This window comes from Rana temporaria, chromosome 7 (assembly GCF_905171775.1).
Source record: "Rana temporaria chromosome 7, aRanTem1.1, whole genome shotgun sequence".
Lineage (NCBI taxonomy): Eukaryota > Metazoa > Chordata > Amphibia > Anura > Ranidae > Rana > Rana temporaria.
In genome coordinates, this window is record NC_053495.1 from 70,954,368 (window position 1) to 70,975,881 (window position 21,514).

The window sequence follows — 21,514 nt, forward strand, 5'->3', positions numbered from 1 at the left end:
ATCGGACCTCTGAAAAGTATTAGCATGCATATTTACTCAGTACTTGGCTTGGGTCCCTATGAAGAAAATAGACATGATTATTCGGTATTTTCTCATAGGGTATTTTTTTTTTTTTTTTTAAGAACCCCTGGAACGATATGGGTGAAATTTGGATGTGTTGGTCCCACAGATCGGGGCTATCAGGGGATATGTAATTGTAGGGATACCGTGTGTGGAAAGGGGTGTTTCAACTTTTGGGAAAATTGTATGCTCTCTGCCTTGAGATAATTGGTTTATTCCTTAACTGATCTCAATATCTCCCAGGCAGAGAGAGGGCGGGTGTACTATAAAAGCTTCCTGTGGTAATGTCTGCTACTGTCATGTATATGAACCTTAGTCTGGCTCTCAAGAACCTTTCATTGTGTGATGCTAATTGACACTGTATTGTGTGAATTTATATTGATGATAAATGTGTATTGTATAGCAGTTGAGAAGAGCTTATCTCAGAGTCACCTTGTGTGGGTAAATGATTTGTAATTAGCTCATGTAGATTATCTCGGAGATAGAATGTCTGTATCCTAAAAGATGTTTATTGGAGGCTCGTGTCGGAGTGTGTCATTGTCCATCTGATTATTGAAAGTATTATTTTTGGTGTATACAAGAGCCTGCCTTCTCAATAAAGATGATTTATGCCTGGTACACCCTTTATGAAGTCTTGGCTCATGTTTGGGGGAATATTCTAACCATTGGAAAGAATCATCCTGGAAACTGCATTCATCTCCACTATCCCTCTACCTCCTATGGTAGCGATAATCACTTATGCTCAGCGATTGAGGGATGGAAAGAAGGCCGCAGTACCATAACCACTGCAGGTCTTAACAACTGGTGGCAGCAGTGGGATTGAATGGGACGCATAAAGACAGCGAGTGAATGGCCCAGCATTACGAGAGACTAAAGAGGACTATGCTAAAGGATCTGCTGGAAGCCCGAGGTCAGGTGGCAAGCAACAAAAAGAAAGCTACCCTCATAGCAAAACTAATGGAGGGCGACCAAACCAGTAGCATGGCGAATGTCAGCCAGGAGGAAGCAGAGTTCCAACAGAAGGTGAGGTGGAGGCTAAACCTATATGGGCCAAATCCCACACCGGAGATGGTGACGCAAGTCCTGGCGCAGGTGAGCGCAGAACGCAGAGCACAACAGGTAAGCTTATAGCAAGGAGACACCGCTTCCTTAGCCGGATCAATAAATGGAGGGCAGCGGAGAAAGATCAACTATGCTGCTTTTAAAAGTTTTTCGGATGGAGAAATGGAAATTGACGCATACCTACAAGATTTCGAGTGTCAATGCGCTTTAGAGGGTCTGGAATCAGAGCAATGGGCCGCGATTCTAAGCAGCAAACTCACGGGCCAAGCAGCAGAGGCATACCGAGCAGTTCCTGATACAGCCATAAACGACTACGCCAGGGTAAAGGACATTGTGCTAGCCAGGTATGCCGTGACCCCAGAGATTTACAGGAAAAAGTTTCGGGCATTACGGAAAGGGGGCCGAGACTCCTACACCGAATGGACTTTTAGGAGGTATCGGGCAGCCCAAAACTGGATACAAGGCTGCCAGGCCACGACGCTAGAGGAGGTGCTACAACTCCTCTTGCTAGAACAATTTTTTGACCACACACCTGCAGACACCAGGGACTGGGTCAGAGACAGGAAGCCAGCCACAATCGAGGAAGCGGCCAAGCTGGTAGACGAGCATCACGAGGGAAGAAAAGGAGAGGCTAGTGGAAACCGCCCCAACGCCAGGTCCTGTGACCCACCACCGACCGAACGCGGTACCACCCACGACACCGCCTAATTTTAACCGGAGACCGCCATTGGTATGTCACCAATGCGATCAGCCAGGGCACTACAAAAAACATTGCCCTCAGCGGAGCAGAGGCAATTGGGAGCGGCCATCACCACCACCACCAAGGGCAGCCACTCATCACTATCAGAAAGGAGGAAGAGAAGAAAAAGGCGCACCAGCCTAGTGTGATACCGTTGACAATTTAATGAATTGAAAATGTAATAAAAACTACTCACAAAGGAAGCAACATAGTAGGCTTGTCGACAACACTGTAGTAGAAACCCCTAGAACCACACTCCAGATGGGGGGAATGAAGGCGTGTCACTGCCGCCTGACGCGTTTCGAGGCTACAAAGACCTCTTCATCAGAGCCCAGCAGTGCAGACCCTTCCACAGGCTCCCCTTATATACAAATGAGCACACATGAGCATCCATACACAATTGCAAGCTGCAAAGGACCTCCCAGGAGTCATCACCAACTCCTCCCACCCAAGTGGGTGGTCCCAGATGCCTCACACTGGTCGGGTTGACAGTGGTAAAAATGAAGAGAAAATGAAAAAAATAATAATAATGGTATTAATAACAAGATGGGTAACCTAAATTTCAAATGTATAAAGGGATATCGCTGTAGGTGCCAATGATACCAACAAGAGAGTATCCTCCAACAATGGCCACTGGTCAGATGTCACTAGTATAAAATGTATATAGATGGTTATAGAGAAGGTGTGCAAAAAAGCAAAAGGCAGTTTACTTATAAAGAGCTGAACTTACTATTGCTTGGTCTGGTCTGAAGTAGAGATCTAGCCCCCTGCTCCTCCATGAATATCCAAAGGAGATACCTGTTCTCCTGGATGTGAAGTAGTTTTCTACCACGCCATCCGTCGTGGCGCAATACATCGCGGCGATGTGCCTCCGCGTGTACACTTGGAGCGCAGATGGATTTGTTTGCGCTCCACCTACTGCCTACTATAAAGGCACATCACCGCCGCAATGTATTGCGCCACGACGGATGGCGCGGTAGAGGACTACTTCACATCCAGGAGAACAGGTATCTCCTTTGGATATTCATGGAGGAGCAGGGGGCTATATCTCTACTTCAGACTAGACCAAGCACTAGTAAGTTCAGCTCTTTATAAGTAAACTGCCTTTTGCTTTTTGCACACCTTCTCTATAACCATCTATATACATTTATACTAGTGACATCTGACCAGTGGCCATTGCTGGAGGATACTCTCCTGTTGGTAGCATTGGCACCTACAGCGATATCCCTTTATACATTTGAAATTTAGGTTACCCATCTTGTTATTAATACCATTATTATTTTTTTCATTTTCTCTTCATTTTTACCACTGTCAACCCGACCAGTGTGAGGCATCTGGGACCACCCACTTGGGTGGGAGGAGTTGGTGATGACCCTTGGGAGGTCCTTTGCAGTTTGCAATTGTGTATGGATGCTCATGTGTGCTCATTTGTATATAAGGGGAGCCTGTGGAAGGGTCTGCACTGCTGAGCTCTGATGAAGAGGTCTTTGTAGCCTCGAAACGCGTCAGCCAGCAGTGACACACCTTCATTCCCCCCATCTGGAGTGTGGTTCGAGGGGTTTCTACTACAGTGTTGTCGACAAGCCTACTATGTTGCTTCCTTTGCGAGTAGTTTTCATTACATTTTTAATTCATTAAATTGTCAACAGTTTCACACTAGTCTGGTGCGCCTTTTTCTTCTCTTCCCTCCTTTCTGTTACTAGGATATCCCCCATCCATGAAGGGCAGCAAGGCCATTGTCACCGGTTTTGGCAAATTTTCCATGGAACATTGATCACTGGACAATCCACTCGTGCGCAGGAGTTTTTGTTTTCTGTGTCTAAGTACTCATCATTATCAGCATGAGTCGCTGGAACACCACAGCCCTGAATCTGAGCAATGGATCGTACTTCATGAGGTGAACCTAGCACAAGCCGAGGGGGACAACCTGGTGCACCACAGACAATGGGTCACAGTAGATGGAAAGAAGGTTGAGACACTACGAGACTCTGGGGCCACCCTCACTCTGGTGCAGCCTCACACTGTATCTGCAAAGGCACGCACCAACAGGACTGTTGCAGTAAGAGTGGCAGGAGGCGCCATCCACAAACTACCCACAGCCCAAGTGCAGTTAAATTGGGGCACCGGAGCCAAGCAGATGGAAGTAGGCATTATGTCTGGCCTACCTGCAGAAGTATTGTTGGGGAACGATTGGGGGTGCCTAACTTCACAGCTGCTTACCCCAGATCCCGCTGGAACCTGCCCTGTGACTACCAGGGCACAAGCCCGCCAAGCTGGACAGGCGCACTCCGAGGAACCACAGGTAGGAACCGAAACCCCCGTAGTATGCCCTGACCCTATCCCCTTCTGGGGCACTATACAAGACTTTGGCCAAGCCCAGCAGTCAGATCCCACCTTAGCAGGTTACAGGAAGGCCGTAGGTACCCCTAAGGAAGGTAATGCCCAAGAGAACTTCCACTGGGACAAGGGACTGCTATATAGGGTCACGGGGGAGTGTGAAGTGGGGCAGCCCAAGTTATAAAAAGGCAGTTAGTTGTACCCCTCAAATACAGAGCAGAGCTTCTAAAGCTCAGCCATGATATGCCGCTAGCCGGACATCTGGGTATCAAGAAAACTAAGGACCGCCTTAACCAGACGTTCTTCTGGCCAGGGATATCAAAAGACTTGCAGACGTACTGCAGGACATGTGACACGTGTCAAAGGATAGAGAAACGGGGGGACCACCCCAAGTCCAAGTTACGGTCCTTACCTATAATAGAGGAACCATTCTACAGAGTGGCAGTAGACCGGATAGGGCCCCTCAACAAACCCAGTGCCTCTGGAAGGCGTTACATCCTCACGGTGGTGGACTATGCCACCAGGTACCCTGAGGCTGTGGCGCTCTCCAACATTGAGGCGGAGACGGTAGCAGAGGCTCTAGTCAGGATCTTTTCTCGAGTAGGATTCCCCCGGGAAATGCTCTCAGATCAGGGAACCCAGTTCACGGCAACTGTCACTCAACAGTTATGGCAGAGCTGCGGGGTGAAACCGTTATTTAGCTCCCCCTACCACCCCCCAGACCAATGGCCTCTGTGAACGATTCAACGGCACGCTTAAGCAGATGCTCACAGCGTTCACAGAGTCCTACGGTCAATGGGAGAAATTTCTACCCCCATCTCCTGTTTGCCTACCGGGAAGTGCCCCAGGCGTCGACCGGGTTATCCCCCTTTGAACTCCTATACGGGAAAAAAGTCCGGGGGCCCCTGGACCTCATACGGGAGCACTGGGAGGGCAACACAGGAAAGGAAGGGATCACGGTTTTGCCATACGTGCTGGAGTTCCGGGAACGCCAGCGGGCACTAACTGAATCAGTTCCGGAGAGCCTACAGGCGGCCCAGAAACGACAAACAATGGTATGACCGGGGAGCACGAGATAGGATCCTGGAAGTAGGGCAAAAAGTAATAGCCCTCAGACCATCCAAAAAGGACAAGCTACAGGCAGCGTGGCAGGGGCTATTCTAAGTGGTGGAACGGATTAGCGACACCACCCATATTGTGGCCAAATGTTCAGATGAAAGGATCAGACGAGCCTTTCATGTGAACATGTTGAAACCATACTTTGAGCGCTCCGAGGACGTGGCCGCTATCTGTGCCCCGTCCACTGACTATAGTGAAGGACTCCCCTTATCGACCTGCTGGCAGCTAACCAAGGTACCCTATAGCAAGTTGGGTTGGGGGAGAAACTAAATCTCACACAGCAGACAGACGCAAAACTGCTGCAGGAACACGATGGGCTGTTCTCGGTCCTACCCGGGTACACATCCACCGAAGTACACTGGGTGGAGAGGCAGGGGGAGACCCCATTACGACAGCAGCCGTACCGTATCCCGGCAGCAGTACGGACCAGCATGTGGAAAGAAATCCAAGAAATGTTGGAGCTAGAAGTTATTGAGGCTTCCCAAAGTCCCTGGGAGTCCCCGGTGGTTTTAGTACCGAAGCGAGACTATACGACTCGTTTCTGTATTGATTCCTGGAAACTGAACGACCGGACTATCACTGACGCATACCCCATGCCACGGATCGACAAATTGCTTGATCGCATGGCCAGCGGGCACTTCCTAACTACCCTGGACCTGTGCAAAGGGTATTGGCAAATTCCGCTAGACTCGGCCGCCATCGCCAAGTCGGCATTCGTCACCCCATTCGTGCTATACCAATTTCGGGTTATGCCTTTTGGGATGAAGAATGCCCTGACCAAAAAGTCCCTACCCAAGCAGGTAGCCTGGTCCCCGGAGTGTGCAACAGCATTCCAGGGACTTAAGACGGCTTTGAGCGAAGCTCCAGTATTGGCGGCCCCAGACCCTAACAAAACATTTCTCATCCATACAGATGCCTCCATGTTTGGGCTGGGAGCCGTGCTGAGCCAAGTGGGGGAAGACGGCATGGAGCACCCGGTGACATACCTCAGCCGCAAGTTATTACCTCAGGAGGTCAGCTATGCCACCGTGGAAAAAGAATGCCTGGCTCTAGTATGGGCCCTAAAGAAGCTCCAACCGTACCTTTACCCTACTGACCACAACCCCCTCATCTGGCTCAACCGAGTCTCTGGAGACAATCCCCGGTTGCTGTGCTGTAGTCTAGCGTTGCAGCCCTACAATTTTACACTGCAATACCGCCCGGGCAAGCAGAACGACAATGCGGATGGGCTTTCCCGCCAAACCGACTTGGAAGTATAATTTTGCTACCTGGATATCCCCTATCCAACCCGGCAGGGTCTAGGCGGGTATGCCGACCCATGGAACAAAGGGCTAGTATTGTGAAGAAAATAGACTTTATTCTGTATTTTCTCATAGGTTAGTTGGACCGATCTGGGTGAAATTTTGATATGTTGGTCCCCCAGATCGGGGATATGTAATTGTAGGGATACCTTGTGTGGAAAGGGGTGTTCCAACTTTTGGGAAAATTGTGTGCTCTCTGCCTTGAGATAATTAGTTTAATCCTTAAAGGATCTCAATATCTCCCAGGCAGAGAGAGGGCGGGTGTACTATAAAAGCTTGCTGTGGTAATGTCATCTGCTACTGTCATGTAAATGAACCTTAGTCTGGCTCTCAAGAACCTTTCATTGTGTGATGCTAATTGACAGTATATTGTGTGAATTTATATTGATGATAAATGTGTATTGTATAGCAGGTGAGAAGAGCTTATCTCGGAGTCACCATGTCTGGGTAAATGATTAGTAATTAGCTCATGTAGATTATCTCAGAAACATAATGTCTGTCTCCTAAAAGATGTTTATTGGAGGCTCATTGGTACCCATTGTATGATGTTGTGGGTGGAGTGTGTCATTGTCCATCGGATTACTGAAAGTATTCTTTTTGGTGTATACAAGAGCCTGCCTTCTCAATAAAGATGATCTATGCCTGGTACACCCTTCATGAAGTCTTGGCTCATGTTTGGGGGAATATTCTAACCATTGGGAAGAATCATCCTGAAAACTGCATTCATCTCCGCTATCCCTCTCCCTCCTATTGTAGTGATAATCACTTATGCTCGGCGATTGAATGGCGAGGGATGGAAAGAAGGCAGCAGTACCATAACCACTGCAGGTCTTGACAGTCCCTTTTGCAGCAATTAATGCCAATGCGGCATGGCATGAAAACTATAAGCCTGTGGCACTGCTAAGGTGTTATGGAAGACCAGGATGCTTCAATAGCGGCCTTCAGCTCTTCTGCACTGTCCGGTCTCATGTCTCTCATCCTTTTTTTTAGCAATGCCCCATAGATTCTCTATGGGGTTCAGGTTAGGTGGGTTTGCTGGCCAATCAAGCACAGTAATCCCACGGTCATTGAACCAGGTTTTGGTGCTTTTGGCAGTGTGGGTAGGTGCCAAGTCCTGCTGGAAAATGAAGTCAGTATCCCTATAGAGCTTGTCATGCGAAAGGAAGCATTAAGTGCTCCAAAATCTCCTGGTAGACCGCTGTGTTGACCCTGGACTTAATGAAGCACAGTGGACCAACACCAGCAGATGACATGGCTCCCCAAATCAACACAGACTGTGGAAACTTCACACTGGACTTCAAGTATATTGCAGTGTGTGCCTCTCCATTTTTCCTCCATACTCTGGGTCCTTGGTTTCCAAATGAGATGCAAAATTTGCTCTCATCAGAATAGAGGGACTTTGGACCACTGAGCAACAGACCAGGTCTGTTTTTCTTTAGCCCAGGTAAGACACTTCTGACCTTGTTTGTTGTTCAGGAGTGGCTTGACAAAAGAATTACTACATTTGAAGCCCATGTCCAGGATCAGTCTGTGTGTGGTGGCTCTTGATGCACTGACTCCAGTCTCAGTTCAATCCTTGTGAAAGTCCCCAACACTTTTGAATGGCCTTTTTCTGACAATCCTCTGCAAGCTTCGGTCAGCTCTGCTGCTTGTGCACCTTTTTCTTACACACTTTTCCCTTCCACATAACTTTCTATTAATGTGCTTTGATACAGGACTTTAGGAACATCCAACTTCTTCTGTAATTACCTTTTGAGGCTTTCCCTCCTTATGGAGGGTGTCAGTGATGGTTTTCTGCTGCACAACTGTCAGGTCAGCAGTCTTTCCCATGATTGTGATTTCTACTGAACCAGACTGAGAGACCATTTAAAGCAGGGATCCTCAAACTACGGCCCTCCAGCTGTTGTAGAACTACACATCCCATGAGGCATTGTAACACACTGACATTCACAGACATAACTAGGCATGATGGGAATTGTAGTTCCTGAACAACTGGAGGGTCGTAGTATGAAGACCCATGATTTAAAGACTCAGGAACCCTTTGCAGGTGTTATGGCTTAATAAGCTGATTAGGAGTGGGATAGTTTGAGCATAGAATATTATACCTTTTCACAGTATTCTAATTTTCTGAGCATGTGGATTTGGGGTTTTCATGAGCTGTAAGCCATAATCATCACAATTATGACAAATTACGGCTTGAACCATCTTGCTTTGCATGTAATGAGTCTATCTCATATATTAGTTTTACCTTTTAAGTTGCATTAGTGAAATAAATAAACTTTTGCACAATATTCAAATTTTTCAAGTTTCACCTGTAGAATGCAAGACAAAAAAACTTCTGACTTAACACTTTAAATGTGCTTATAAACATAAAAAAACTCCAAATTATGGATAAAGTCCATGCAAAATAAAATAAAAGTAATAAAACCATGAGCATCCTACACCAAAAATGGCCACCAGATGGCATCCATGTATGGTGACCTGTTCCCAAAAACCGTGTGACGGGAAGGGCCACTGGAACCCAGAATCCATTGGAAAGGTTGGGAAGCCCTTGTTTCAGCTCCCCATGCACCCCTTATGTCTAAGTTACCCTGTGTCCATTAAGGGTACATGGTAACTGAGAAAACATGGCTTGGATTACTTAAAATGGGACAGAAATATTTATCCACATTATCTCCCAGGATATATATATATAAAGACTACTCTTGGTTTGATTCTGAACTCAACATTTTAGTTGAGAGAGCTGATCACATTGGCCTCTGTACAATGTGGGAGACAGGCCGACTCCTACTGGGGCCCCTGCTATTGTGTGAAGGTGTCCTGTGTATATACTTATGATAATGTATAATCTACTGTGTGAAGCTCGTTAACAACAAGTCTAACCTATGGTGAAATCCTGATTAATCACAACAATGCCCAGGTAGGTAAGGAGTCACATCAGCTGCTTTAAGGGATAAGTTAATTAGCGCATGTTAATTTATGTTTCTGGTTACAAGTGTATTGTAATATGAGCAGGAGAGGGGGGGGGGTCCTCTTCAACTGTATACAAGACTATATTTTTGGTCTAATAAACAGTTCATAGTGAGAAACCAAACAAGTATGGTCTTGTGGTTCTCAGCGGTTGGACCAACTGATAACTATATTCAGACCGGGAGGAAGCGGTATATGACGAAAGCACTCAAGCGGAGTGTCGGATGTTCCATTATACTCAGCCGAACTGGTTTCATCAGAAGGGACGTCATCAGGAGTTTCGCCACCAAGTATACTAAAGAAGCACATAGAAGATCGGGTTTTGAGGACATTACTTTTGCTTTGCATGGATTTTAAATGCACAATCTTCATTTTTTACATTTATAGGCACATTCAATGTATGCACATACAGGTCACGTCGATATTTAGTAACATAGACATCTACAATATATCAGGATTTAGTGATGGCAGCTACACATATAGTGGTGTCCCAAGTGCGGATTCTTTTTATCACATTTGTTATCACTATAGTAGTTCTGACTACTACAGTGATTTTCACCTTTCTAGTAGCTCATTAGGTATGAAATATGCAATACAGATAATTTTCTGAATTTCAGATTTAGAGAATAGATTTATCTCAAAACATATAACTAACTATCAAAATTAAACTGCCATACCTGAAGGTGCTCCTTTGCTGGCTATAGATCCAGGCATTCCTTGCTCCCGTGGCATCTGTGAAGGGGTTCCTTGGGCATTTTTGTCCCACAAGCTAACATTCTTGTAATTGTAACTATTAGGATCCCCCCAAGCTGCAGTACCATCGTCAATGTCTATTTTACGACCAATAGATGATGTTGATGATTCCTCCCAGCCACTTGGTTCTTCATCCTTGGACACTGTTGGTGTAGGGCCACCCTTCCAACCAGGGGTGGGTGGCTGCCTACCATTTCCAGGAGGTGGAGGAGCTTGTGAACCCCAGGAGCCAGAAGATGGAGCAGCCTGTGTAGCTTCCTGCTGCTTATTCCAAGAAACTGGAGCCCTGGCTGTGTCCCCCCAACTACCTCCACCTTGGGACCTTTTATTCTCTTCCCAACTAGTTCGAGTTGCCGAGTTTGAGTTAGCCCCATTACTCCAAGAGCCAACATCATTCTGTCCTACATCCCCCCAGCCAGTGGAAGCTTTGTTTCCTGAGCCATCCCAGCCCCCAGGGCCTTTGGAAGGCTCTATGTCCTCACTGTTGCTCCCCCCCCATCCATTTTTTCCAGCAGACCATCCACTTCCAGGCGCAGGCTGCCGAGAACCCCATCCTTGCTCAGAACATGCACCATTATCATTGTTCCAGCCAGGACCTGCCTTTTCATCTGGTCGTCCACCAACCCCACCCCCATTACCTCCACTCCCTCCCCAACTAGTTGCGCTATTTTTATAGTCATTCCAGCCAGTTGCTTTAGTGTCCTTCCATTCTTGACCAGATGGAACAGGGGCAGATTCTCCCCAACCAGACTTGTTTTGATTGCTTTGGCTGGGGGTATCACTCCAGCCCCCTGAGCTCTTTGCTTGTGATGTGTTTTCCCATCCTTCAGTCCCACGGTCTGCTTTGCCTTCAGGTCGAGTTTTCGCTTCTTCAGTCTCCCATGATGCATCCTGCTTTATCTGGGTTTGCCCCCAGCCCGAGTTGGAGAGTACTCGGGGATCTAAGTCTGTCCGATTAAGCAAGGACTGTAAAACAGCTTGGCTGTCTGGGAGAGTAGACCTATGTGAACGTCGACTGCCAGAGTTTAGACTGTCTCCACTGCCCCCAGCCTTAGGATTGCTTCCAGTGCTTTGTCCCCCTGCCTCACTTCCTGCAGAGCTGGGGGCCCGGCCCCAGCAGGACGCTGATGATGCGCTGCCCTGGTTTTCCGATAGTGAATGGCCCTTCTGATTGTCCCATGCTCCAGTGCTAGAATTTCCTTGGCTCGGCCCACCCCATTCTCCAACTTTTAAGTCCTCATGCCCAGACGGCTGCTTCCATTCTCCCTGAGACACCCCTCCAGCCATCAATTTGTTTCCTTCACCCCATTTCAACTCGCTGGGATCAGTTTGTGGGCCATATCCCCAAGAACCATTTCCACTACTTTTACAGTCCCAAGATTCTCCCCTGGACCCATTGGGCCTATGAGATGAAGACAGTTTCCTTGCGTCCTCCCTCTCTCGTCCATTATTTCCAGAATTGCTGAGCCCACAGTTGGCATCTCCTGGGACAGGCTGCCCCCTATTTGACCCCCAAGAAGCCATCGCTCCAATTTTTCTATCTCCAGTGCTTTGAGCAGAGGGATCTGAACCCCGGCAAGCATCCCCTGACCCTACCCCAAAGGCTGTTCCCTTGTTCTCAAGGGGGTTTAAAGTATTTGAGTTTGTAGAGTTAGTGTTTCCGTTTTTTGGTCCATCAGTGTGGTGGGTTGTGGCCGGCTCCCTGCCCGAGGCTGAAAAACCAGCACCCGTATTTTCCATCTTTGACTGCTGCTCCCTAGAAGTTAGACCTGTAGAGCCAAGCTGTGCACTGGAAAAGCCGCCTTCTGACTCTTGGTTTCCTTTCCTGCTGCCCTCCTGAACCAGGGCCGGCCAGGCAGCTGGATTTGTATTTGGGTTAAAGTTATTGAAACCAGAGGCAGGTCCTGTTCTCTCAGAACCACCCATGCTCCTCCAGTTTCCCAGTCTATTAACTCCCTCTGTAGCAGGGTTGGAAGACGGGACGGGCTTAGCCTTGGGGTCAGCTTTCCATACCCCCTGGATACATTCATTGCCAGGCTGCTGATGTTGGCTCTGGCCCCCCCTTCCTTTGTGGTTAGTGGCGCTTCCTTGTAGGGATCCCTTCTCCGAGGCTTGGTTCGAGGCACTGTTGTCTGTGGCGTTGTCAGAAGGGGGCTCTGTGTCCACGCTGGCTATGCACGGCCATTCTTCCATGTCCGACCCGTCTACAATCACTTTGTCCCAGGCGTGGGGAGGGTTTGTGGTAGGGCCACTGCTGGGGTGGGCTCCTGAACCCCAAGTGGAATTTGCATAACTTGAAGTAGCAGCTGCCCCCGACGATGTATCTGAAATGTCAAAGAAAAAAATATATCTTAGGCCGGTGAAATGTATAATGGATGGCTTTAATAAACTAAAATCTTTCATAAAAAGTATCTCTTAGCATATGCCCACTGCAAAAGTAATCAAACCAAGCACGCACAAGTAAATTGATGGAACAATGAAATTAGAATTCATCACACACATTAAAACAGAACAAATACCCGTTTTGAATGTGAACTGCTATTAAAATTAATGGAAAAGCCAAAGCCATTAATTTATTGCTATACAGTTGCTGGCAAGCTGAACGATATTTAATTTTTTTCTATCTTGTTAGCTTATGGCAGCCTTTTTCGAACCAGGGTGGACAGGTACCCTGGGGTGCCTTGAGTTTTTTTCAGGGGTGCCTTGGCAAAATGCCTAAAAATGTATCAAAAATTGTATACAAGCCAGCAGGTCGCTCAAGCCTGCCTTTTAGTTACACAAAGCCACATGTTTTCATTGTGGACCATTACAACCTTCTAGACACTGGCATCCTAACAAAACATCAACATCATCAGTTATTAAAGTGGAGGTTCACCCTAAAAAACATCTATATACTATTAAATCCAGCATACTTCCGACATGTACAGTATGCTGGTATTTTTTTTTTTTTTTCGCTGCACATACCTCTTATAGCTCTTTTTCACCCGGCTTCCGGGTTTCTCACTCACGCAAGGAATAGGTGTTCCTATGAAGAGGCGTAGATGATTTACTTGCGGATAAGGCGCATTACGAAAATATTCTAACTGGGACTCGGCTCTATACAGCGCCTGCGCACAGACTAGGAGCCGTGTAGACCTGACTGCGGAGGTGCCGTATGGAGCCGAGTCCCAGTTCGGCTATTTTTGGAACGCGTGACGTGCCTTATCCGCACGTCAATCATCTACGCCTCTTCATAGGAACGCCTACTCCCGGCGGTAGTGAGAACCCTGAAGCTGGGTGAAAAAGAACTATAAGACGGTGTGTACAGCGGGAAAAAAAAATACCAGCATACGGTACATGTCGGAAGTATGCTGGATGTAATGGTATATAATTGTTTTAGTGTGAACCTCCGCTTTAAAGAAGGATGTCTTGTCTCCACAGCATCCTTGTTTGACCCCCCTTTACCACGCTCCCTCAACACTGGGTTGACATTAGCTGACTCATGGAGAGAAATTGAGGGAGAAAAGAAACATTGGAATACCGCGTTTCCCCGAAAATAAGACCTACCCCGATAATAAGACCTAGCATGGTTCTCGGGGAGGGCTGCAATATAAGCCCTACCCCGAAAATAAGCCCTAGTAAAATTTGTTTAAAAATGTTTTAATCCACCTTGCAAAATGATTGCAGGAGGTCTTCTCTCCTCCTGGCTGACGTCCACCCCCCCTCCCCAGTGCACGGAGCGGGCAAACGCCAGTGAGACAGCAGCTACCCCCCTCCGCTCTCCTCCCTAGCACACGGAGCGGACAGATGCCAGCGGGACACTGGCTCCAATCTCCTCACGCCCGAGGCCCCCCCTCCCCAGTGCATGGAGCGGGCCAATGCCAGTGAGACAGCAGCTCCCCCCTCCGGTCTCCTCCTGCCCGATGCCCGCAGCCCCTCTCTCCTCAGCGCACAGATGCCAGCGGGACACCGGCTCCCCCCTCCTCCCATCCGACGCCTGCGGCCCTCCCTTCCAGTGCACAGAGCGGGCCGACGCCAGCGGGGATCCTGGAGCAGAGAAGAGCCCAAGGAGACCATGCGACTGCCAGGTCAGCTGCAAGAAAGGTATTGCCCACAAAACAATCACAAAGGGAGACACACTGCACCCCACATGGGCACATAATTCTATAAGGATGCATAATTCTATAAGGATGGATTTTAAGATGCTTTTTAGGTCCTGACCTGACAGGGAGGGGGGAGAAGGGGGTGTATAAATGACACAGCAGAAGCACAATGCAATCCATTATGCTTTAAAGGAAAAGGATTTTTTTTTTTTAGGGTTACAACCACTTTAAGATTATTGTACATACCGTAAAAAAAAAAAAAAAAAGACATCCCCCGAAAGTAAGCCCTAGTGTGTTTTAGGTTGCCCAAATTAATACAAGACCCGGGCTTATTTTCGGGGGAAACATGGTACTAGTCAGCACCAGTGTGCAAAAACTTATTTGCTGTGGAAGAATAAATCACCTCTAACATTGGGTGTCCTACGTGTGGATGTTGCTGCATTTTGTGTAAAGCTATGAGAATAGTTGTTTACATTTTAGAATGGGGTGCCCTGAGACTGTCCATGTTTTAAAAGGGTGCCTTGATGGAAAAAGAGGTTGAGAAACACTGACTTATTGGTTCTCCGGTGATCAGATTAACCCCACCAGGAATTGTAGCTCCATCAAACACCCCAGCCGTCATATGGCTAATGGATTGGACAGCAATCTCCTAATAAGTCTACACAAATCAGAACAAAAGGTGCAATTCAGCAATGAGACTGTCAACCTTAATTACTTAAACTTGTTGGTAGAGAACATAGAACCAACATACTGTTGGTGACTCTCACAACTCCAACAGTTAGTGTTACTAAACCCACAACAGTAAAATCAGTCTGTATATGCAGCATAGCTTGCTTGTTATACTCACTGTGGAACTTAGGTAATCCTCTGCATTGTGTAAAAAGGCTGTTTTATCTTGTATGCATATATCCTCCCCCTCCTGTACTATCTATCCGGGCAAGGCCAGCTAACACAGGCAGAGTAGCCGACCTGCACACATGCTTAGTTGTGTCTTTTATGCTGGAGAGAACAGTTACTTGTTCTCAGAGATAGCCAGGTCACATGATATTGACATCAAACATGTGGGTGTGTATACTGGATGCAGAGGAAATCTCCATCCTGAACTCTCAGCACTTGAGAAACTCTATAGTTTAACATGGGACCATGGTATACAGATCATCCAGATCATCGGCGGATGAACTATTTTCATATTACTAGGTTTAGTAACACTTTAAGCTTAGTGTCCATTCAAAACACACAAAGGAAATATAATATGCTGGCACCTATAAGAACCACCACCCCCCTTTTTTTGTTAAAGGAGCACCCCAGTATCTTGAACAGCTGAAGAACTTTTTTGTAACTTTCGTTCATTACTTTTTAAAAAGAAAATGTGCGATTTAGGGCTTGCATTCTCTGAGGACCAACAAACCCATCTACATCACTTGACCCACTCTAGCTCTATAGATTCCAAGACCAAGAAAATAATTATAAAGTGTTGACATGATGGTGTTGTGTTCCTCCTGTTTAGGCGTGTCTACCCCTCACATATAGTGGGAGTGCCCCACGATTCAAGCTTTCAAGACAGGCGTTAAAGCCCAGATTGGGAAACATTTGGACTTGAATATCCCTTTGTCTCCATTTCACTTTCTCCTCCATGTACCTACTGCTACAGCTTAGTCATTATAAACTCTCTGCTTTGCAGCACAGCAGTCAAGCGCTTAAAGGGGTTGAAAAGGCATTAAAGATAAAAATCCTTCTGCGTGTAGCAGCCCCCCTAACACTTACCTGAGGTCCCCCTCTGTCCAGCGATATCCACAAGTTTTAGCCATCCAAGATCCTCCTTCCTGATTGGATGCGCTATTGGCTCCTGCTGCTGTCAAAGTCAGCTAGCAAATCAGGGGAGAGAGAAGGTGTGGGGCTGGGTCGTGGCTCTGTGTCTGAATAGACACAGGGAGCTGCGACTCGGCTCGGTTGCCCCCATAGCAAGCTGCTTGCTGTGAGGCCACTGAACGGTAAGAAGGGGCAAGGAGCACAGAAAAGGGACCCGATAAGAGGAGTATCCGGGCTTCTCTGTGAAAATCCACTGCAACAGAGCAGGCAAGTATAACATGTTGGTTATTTTTATAGGAATAAAAAAATGGGACTTTACAATTACTAACATCAATACATTGGAAGCGGGCACAGGACCCTAGGTGTAAGAAATGGATCGGGAAAGTAAATTAAATTATGGAGCAGAGGATTTGATACGTAGGAGCATTTCTGTAATATTTGGGCGGCCTGGCGGGACTATACTACCGAGTCAGACCTTGTCCCATCAAGCCTCGAGTGGCATTAGCAGACTCTTCATTTAAGTTATTAACCAAGCCTTAGAGCAGTCACCTGTTTATTCATGACGGTTATTGCTTTAATCATCATTTGCTTAGTGGTACATGCCAATTAGCGCAATGTTGCTGCTTTAACATTCAAAGGAATGCGTCTAACCTTTTGTTTCCCCCCTTTTTTGGGGAATTACTTAGTTGCTTGTTTTCTTTTATCTATTTAGAATTTTTTAGCCAATGGGCATCCTTTACAGGAAAAAGAAATCTCGCGCCAAATGAATTACACTAAATTATATACTTGATAAATCAAGTGACTAACTGAGTGAAGCTGCTCCCAAATAAAATCAGGTGACTGACTTGCATATATTGTGTAGTGAGGTGAGGGGCGCTATATCAAAATAGTGGATGCGTGTCACAATGTGCGTTTGAGTAGTACACAGTGTAACTGTGTGCCCAAATCTATGTGAAAAACCAAACGCTTCCTGAAGACGGTTTAACTGAAACGTGACGTCGAGGCGGTATCCGAGCGCACACGCATAGCCACGCACTTCTGGTCTCACTGGTTGATGGACAACTAGCGGTGGAACGCACGCTAGTGGACCAGGACGCGGCCATCTCTTATCTTGTCTTACTATCCCCACCACCTACAGCCTCAGTGCCGGGAACGGGCACCAGCAACAGTAAGAGGCCATTTGGCATTGTAATTTTAACTTTTGTATATTAAATGGTTTTACACTATGGTGGTATCTCTTCTCCTTTCTTGGTACACCATTTGCTGCAATCGCTGACATTGGAACCCAATGAGACCCTGCTGATCCTCGTTTAAAACAAGCCTGATCGACCATATTTTAAGTAATCTGGTCAACACCGTGTGGTAAGGAGCCATCCATTATTATTCTGGTGACCTATAGGTGAAGGCGGATCACTTCTTTCTCGCACTTTGGCTATTTTGAAGATTCACAAGCACTTTAGCATTTGCACTTTTCCCTGCGATTTGGGATTGGATTATTTGCATTTTGCACCTGGACTTGATACAACACTGGATCCATTTTGCACTTAACTATTTATTTGCTGGACATTCTTTTAATTTTTTTATTTTTATTTTTTTTATTTTTTTTCCACAGCATTTGGCACTATTGTACTTATAGAGTTTAGACTATAATCTGTTTGGTTTTTCTCATAGATTTGGGCACACAGTTACACTGTGTACTACTCAAACGCACATTGTGACACGCATCCACTATTTTGATATAGCGCCCCTCACCTCACTACACAATGGGCATCCTTTATCTGTTAAAGAAAATTTCTAACTGATATTTTGGTGGTCTCTAGCACCCGGTGGTCCGAGTCGTGGACCTTAGGGTGAGACCTTTCATTGTGTTGTCATCAGTGGCGGCCCATCCATAGAGGGCGCCTGGGCGCCGCCCCCCTCCCCCAGTCAGTAAAAGAAAAAAAATTATAAATAAAAAAAAAAAAGAAAAAAAAACATTTTTTTTTTTTAACATGTCCCTTTAAGAAAAAAACGGAAAAAAATATGGTCCTTATGTGCACTGTGCCCGGCGCCGGCCACAGTAAAGTGCGGTAGCGCCACGTCTGTGCAATCACAAGATTGCAGGCGAGGCGCTACATTGGAAGGCAAAAAATGCCTTTGTGGCGTTCTCCATCGCGCCACAATTTCCGGCGCGATGGACTTTATTATTATGGCCGAGCGGGTGCACGCGCGCTTGATCCAAGTCCGACGTCACTCGAGGTACAGGAAGTGACGTCGGCACACTCTGCAGCTCAGCGCATGAGAGGTCCCGACTCCAGGGACATTAAGGTATGCAGCAGCATCCCCCTCCACCTCTTATCTTTACTCCCCCCTCGGGACTAATTACATTACTGAGTCCCGAAAAAGTAGCTGCCAGTGCCACGATCCCCCTGGGGCCCCCCCCCCCCGTCCTCGTTATTGCCCGTTTGTCTTTCAGTACATTCCTCTCTGCTCACTAATCCTATGTGATGCCGAAATAGCGTCCGTCACCCCCCTCACCCCCCCCCCCCCCGCTTATTAACTAAATGTCTTTTACAGTAAAATACATTTAGTTAATAAGCGGGGGGGGGGGGTGACGGACGCTATTTCGGCATCACATAGGATTAGTGAGCAGAGGAGCAGAGAGGAATGTACTGAAAAACAAACAGGCAATAACGAGGAGGAGGAGAAGCAGCAGAGGGGAATGTACATGTTACATGTACATGCTTCTCTGCTCATTAATCGTATGTGCTGCCGAAATAGCATCCGTCACCCCCCCCCCCCCGACTGTCTTACTGTAAAAGACATTTAGTTAATAAGGGGGGGGGCTGGTAGGTGACGGATGCTATTTCGGCAGCACATACGATTAATGAGCAGAGGAGCATGTACATGTAACATGTACATTCCCCTCTGCTCATTATTCTAATGTGCCGCCGAAATAGCGTCTGTCACCCCCTCCCCCACCTACCCCCCCCCCTTATTAACTAAATGTCTTATTTTAAATGTACATTTCTGCCAAAATAGCGGCCATCTCCACCCACCCCCCACGCTTATTTACCGGATTTTATTTACATTTCTGCCAAAATAGCAGCCTTCAGTCCCCCCCCCATGCCCACTTATTTACAAAATTTATTTTACATGTACATTTCTGCAAAAATACCAACCTTCACCCCCTACACACAGTCTTTCATTAGGGCCACAATTCACAGAATTATGGGTTCTCTAATGCAGTATGTCTACAGTCTCTGGTAATCTAATGCAGTATGTCCGCAGTCTCTGGTAATCTAGTGCAGTATGTCCGCAGTCTCTGGTAATCTAGTGCAGTATGTCCGCAGTCTCTGGTAATCTAGTGCAGTATGTCCGCAGTCTCTGGTAATCTAGTGCAGTATGTCCGCAGTCTCTGGTAATCTAGTGCAGTATGTCCGCAGTCTCTGGTAATCTTGTGCATTATCTCCGCAGTATCTGGTAATCTTGTGCAGTATATCCGCAGTCTCTGGTAATCTTGTGCAGTATATCCGCAGTCTCTGGTAATCTTGTGCAGTATGTCCGCAGTATCTGGTAATCTTGTGCAGTATGTCCGCAGTATCTGGTAATCTTGTGCAGTATGTCCGCAGTATCTGGTAATCTTGTGCAGTATGTCCGCAGTCTCTGGTAATCTTGTGCAGTATGTCCGCAGTCTCTGGTAATCTTGTGCAGTATGTCCGCAGTCTCTGGTAATCTTGTGCAGTATGTCCGCAGTCTCTGGTAATCTTGTGCAGTATATCCACAGTCCCTGGTAATCTCCTACAGTATGTCTGCAGTTTCTGGTAATCTAATGCAGTATGTCGCAGTCTCTGGTAATCTCCTGCAGTATGTCCCCAGTCTCTGGTAATCTCCTGCAGTATGTCCGCAGTCTCTGGTAATCTCCTGCAGTATGTCCGCAGTTTCTGGTAATCTAATGCAGTATGTCGCAGTCTCTGGTCATCTCCTGCAGTATGTCGCAGTCTCTGGTAATCTCCTGCAGTATGTCCGCAGTCTCTGGTAATCTCCTGCAGTATGTCCGCAGTCTCTGGTAATCTAATGCAGTATGTCCGCAGTCTCTGGTAATCTAATGCAGTATGTCCGCAGTCTCTGGTAATCTCCTGCCTATTTAGAGTCCTTCATTACTAACAGTGTAATTTTTTAGTTTGTTTGCGCCGATCTGTAAGGCTGCGCTATATACCATGATTTGTGATGCTGGGGCTATATACTCTGTCCTGTGATGCTGAGCTGTATACTCCTGACACTATGAGTGGAAGCAAGTGGAATACAGGGGACGGAGTGGGTGGATTCTATAAGGGGTGTGGCTTATTAGAAGTGGGATGGACCAATGTGGAGGGGTGGAGTCTTGCGCCCCCCCATCCAAAAACTTCACCAGCCGCCACTGGTTGTCATCCTACCAATTACTATTTTGACCAATATGGCCACCCCACCTTTTCTTATTTGGCTGACCTTTAACCACAATTTCTACCTATGACACTGTTGATCCCTGGTTACCATTGCCGCCCATGTTGCACGGTACTTCATTGTTGCACTCTTTGTGCACCCTTATCGTAATTTGAGACACGTGTTACAACAGGTGCATTGATACGCAACAAACTGTGGATGTCTATGGTCACCTTGTTTTTGTATGCCATTTGCATAATTTAACCACTTCCTACCCACCGTATGCAAAATGACAGCCACAGGGTGGCTGGGTATCATGATGTCCAGCAAGATAAGGTGCGAGGGCACGCATCGATTGGGAGTGCGGTGTGTTGCTCTGACACACCGCATCTCCAATCCTGGTAAAGATCCTATGAAATAGGCTCTTTACCATGTGATCAGCTGGGTCACATCATAACCAGGAAGTGCCATTCATTGGCTTCCTCTATTCAAGCTGATACGGTGCGAGTAGAAAATAGCGAATCAGTGTCTCTCCTGACTGGGGGTCTGCGCATTGATTATCAGTGCGGACCCATCAAGAATGCCTATTAAAACCCACCAGGGATACCAACCTGTGCGGCCTATCAGCAGTGCCCATCAGTGCGGCCTTTCAGCAGTGCCCATCAGTGCGGCCTATCAGTGCCCATTAATTTGGCCTATCGGTGCTGCATATTAGTTCCGCCTCATCAGTGCAGCCTCATCAGTGAAGGAGAAAACATACTTATTGCAAAATTTTATAACAAAAGAAAAACTTTTTTTCTCAAAATGTTCGTTTTTTTTGTTTAGCAAAAAACAAAAAGGATGAGGAGGGAGTAAAGGGGAGGGAGGAGGAAGAAAGGGAG

General features: G+C 46.9%; 1 protein-coding gene across 1 annotated transcript in view; it reads right to left on the reverse strand.

Moving 5' to 3' along the window:
• The window catches only part of TNRC6B (trinucleotide repeat containing adaptor 6B), a 512,528-nt gene that overhangs the window by 286,271 nt on the left and 204,743 nt on the right, over positions 1 to 21,514 (reverse strand). Inside the window, 1 exon segment of the mRNA XM_040359579.1 lies at positions 10,266 to 12,665. Within this exon segment, the coding sequence (XP_040215513.1) occupies positions 10,266 to 12,665 (2,400 nt within the window).